Genomic DNA, 809 nt, shown 5'->3' with positions numbered 1-809 from the left:
AAAAAAAAAAAAAAAAAAAAAAAAAAAAAAAAAGCTTTTAGGTTACCTGAATCAGACAGTGCTAGTCCCTTTCTGCCAAGACCACACATGGAGTCACAGCACATGCACACCTGGTCATTGTCATCTACAGAAGTCCAGCTATAGAAGGCAAACAAAACTGGTTACCCATTTTGAACACCTCATAGACACTAGACAAATGTCTAGTGACAAAACAAAAATACCCATTTATGAAGGAGCAAGCCTTGTTCTCTGGACATGTGGGGGTTGAGGCCATGACAGCCTTTAGAGCACAGGTGATGTACACCTACAGAACGACACGATCAGTAAAACAACTCCCAGAACTCAACCACAGAACTACAGCCCAAATTACAATACCAAGCCACTATCATCTTGCTGGAATCTGAAAGCCTCCAACTGAAACTGCAGCTTGTCACTCTGAATACGACGCATGAAACTGGAAGTGGAGCCTGTAAGCTTTGCATCTACCAGGCACCTGAAGAGAAAGGGGGCGAGAGGGGGAAACAAAAAAAACATGTTCTAGGCTACGTTTGCAACAGAGTTTGAGGAGCGGTTCTTTACTAACCCATGGTTCTCAATAAAGGAATATCTTGGAGAGGTGGTGTTCACATCAGGGGCCGCAGTAGCCACACAACCATCCACAAAGATGCGCAGAGGAACATGGTTGTACTGCTTCACAGAAGCTTCAAGCTTCAGGAATTGCCCTAGGAAGTACTGATTGGATGGCCTCTCAAACATCCAGTCATCTGAAATGAAAGTCACATTGGCAACACTACCTAGTCACTTATAAA

At 43.6% G+C, this 809-nt stretch overlaps 1 protein-coding gene across 1 annotated transcript in view; it reads right to left on the bottom strand.

Moving 5' to 3' along the window:
- The window catches only part of LOC107555289 (zona pellucida sperm-binding protein 3-like), a 13,325-nt gene that overhangs the window by 7,632 nt on the left and 4,884 nt on the right, over positions 1-809 (bottom strand). The window contains exons 2-5 of the mRNA XM_016238041.1: positions 584-794; positions 376-493; positions 222-304; positions 36-138 (exon numbers count right to left, since the gene is read on the bottom strand). Of these exons, the coding sequence (XP_016093527.1) occupies positions 36-138; positions 222-304; positions 376-493; positions 584-794 (515 nt within the window). The remainder of the gene's footprint in view (positions 1-35; positions 139-221; positions 305-375; positions 494-583; positions 795-809) is intronic.

Source organism: Sinocyclocheilus grahami, unplaced genomic scaffold, assembly GCF_001515645.1.
Source record: "Sinocyclocheilus grahami isolate Dianchi unplaced genomic scaffold, SAMN03320097.WGS_v1.1 scaffold530.1, whole genome shotgun sequence".
Taxonomy (NCBI): domain Eukaryota; kingdom Metazoa; phylum Chordata; class Actinopteri; order Cypriniformes; family Cyprinidae; genus Sinocyclocheilus; species Sinocyclocheilus grahami.
This window is presented reverse-complemented; position numbering and strand designations above follow the sequence as displayed.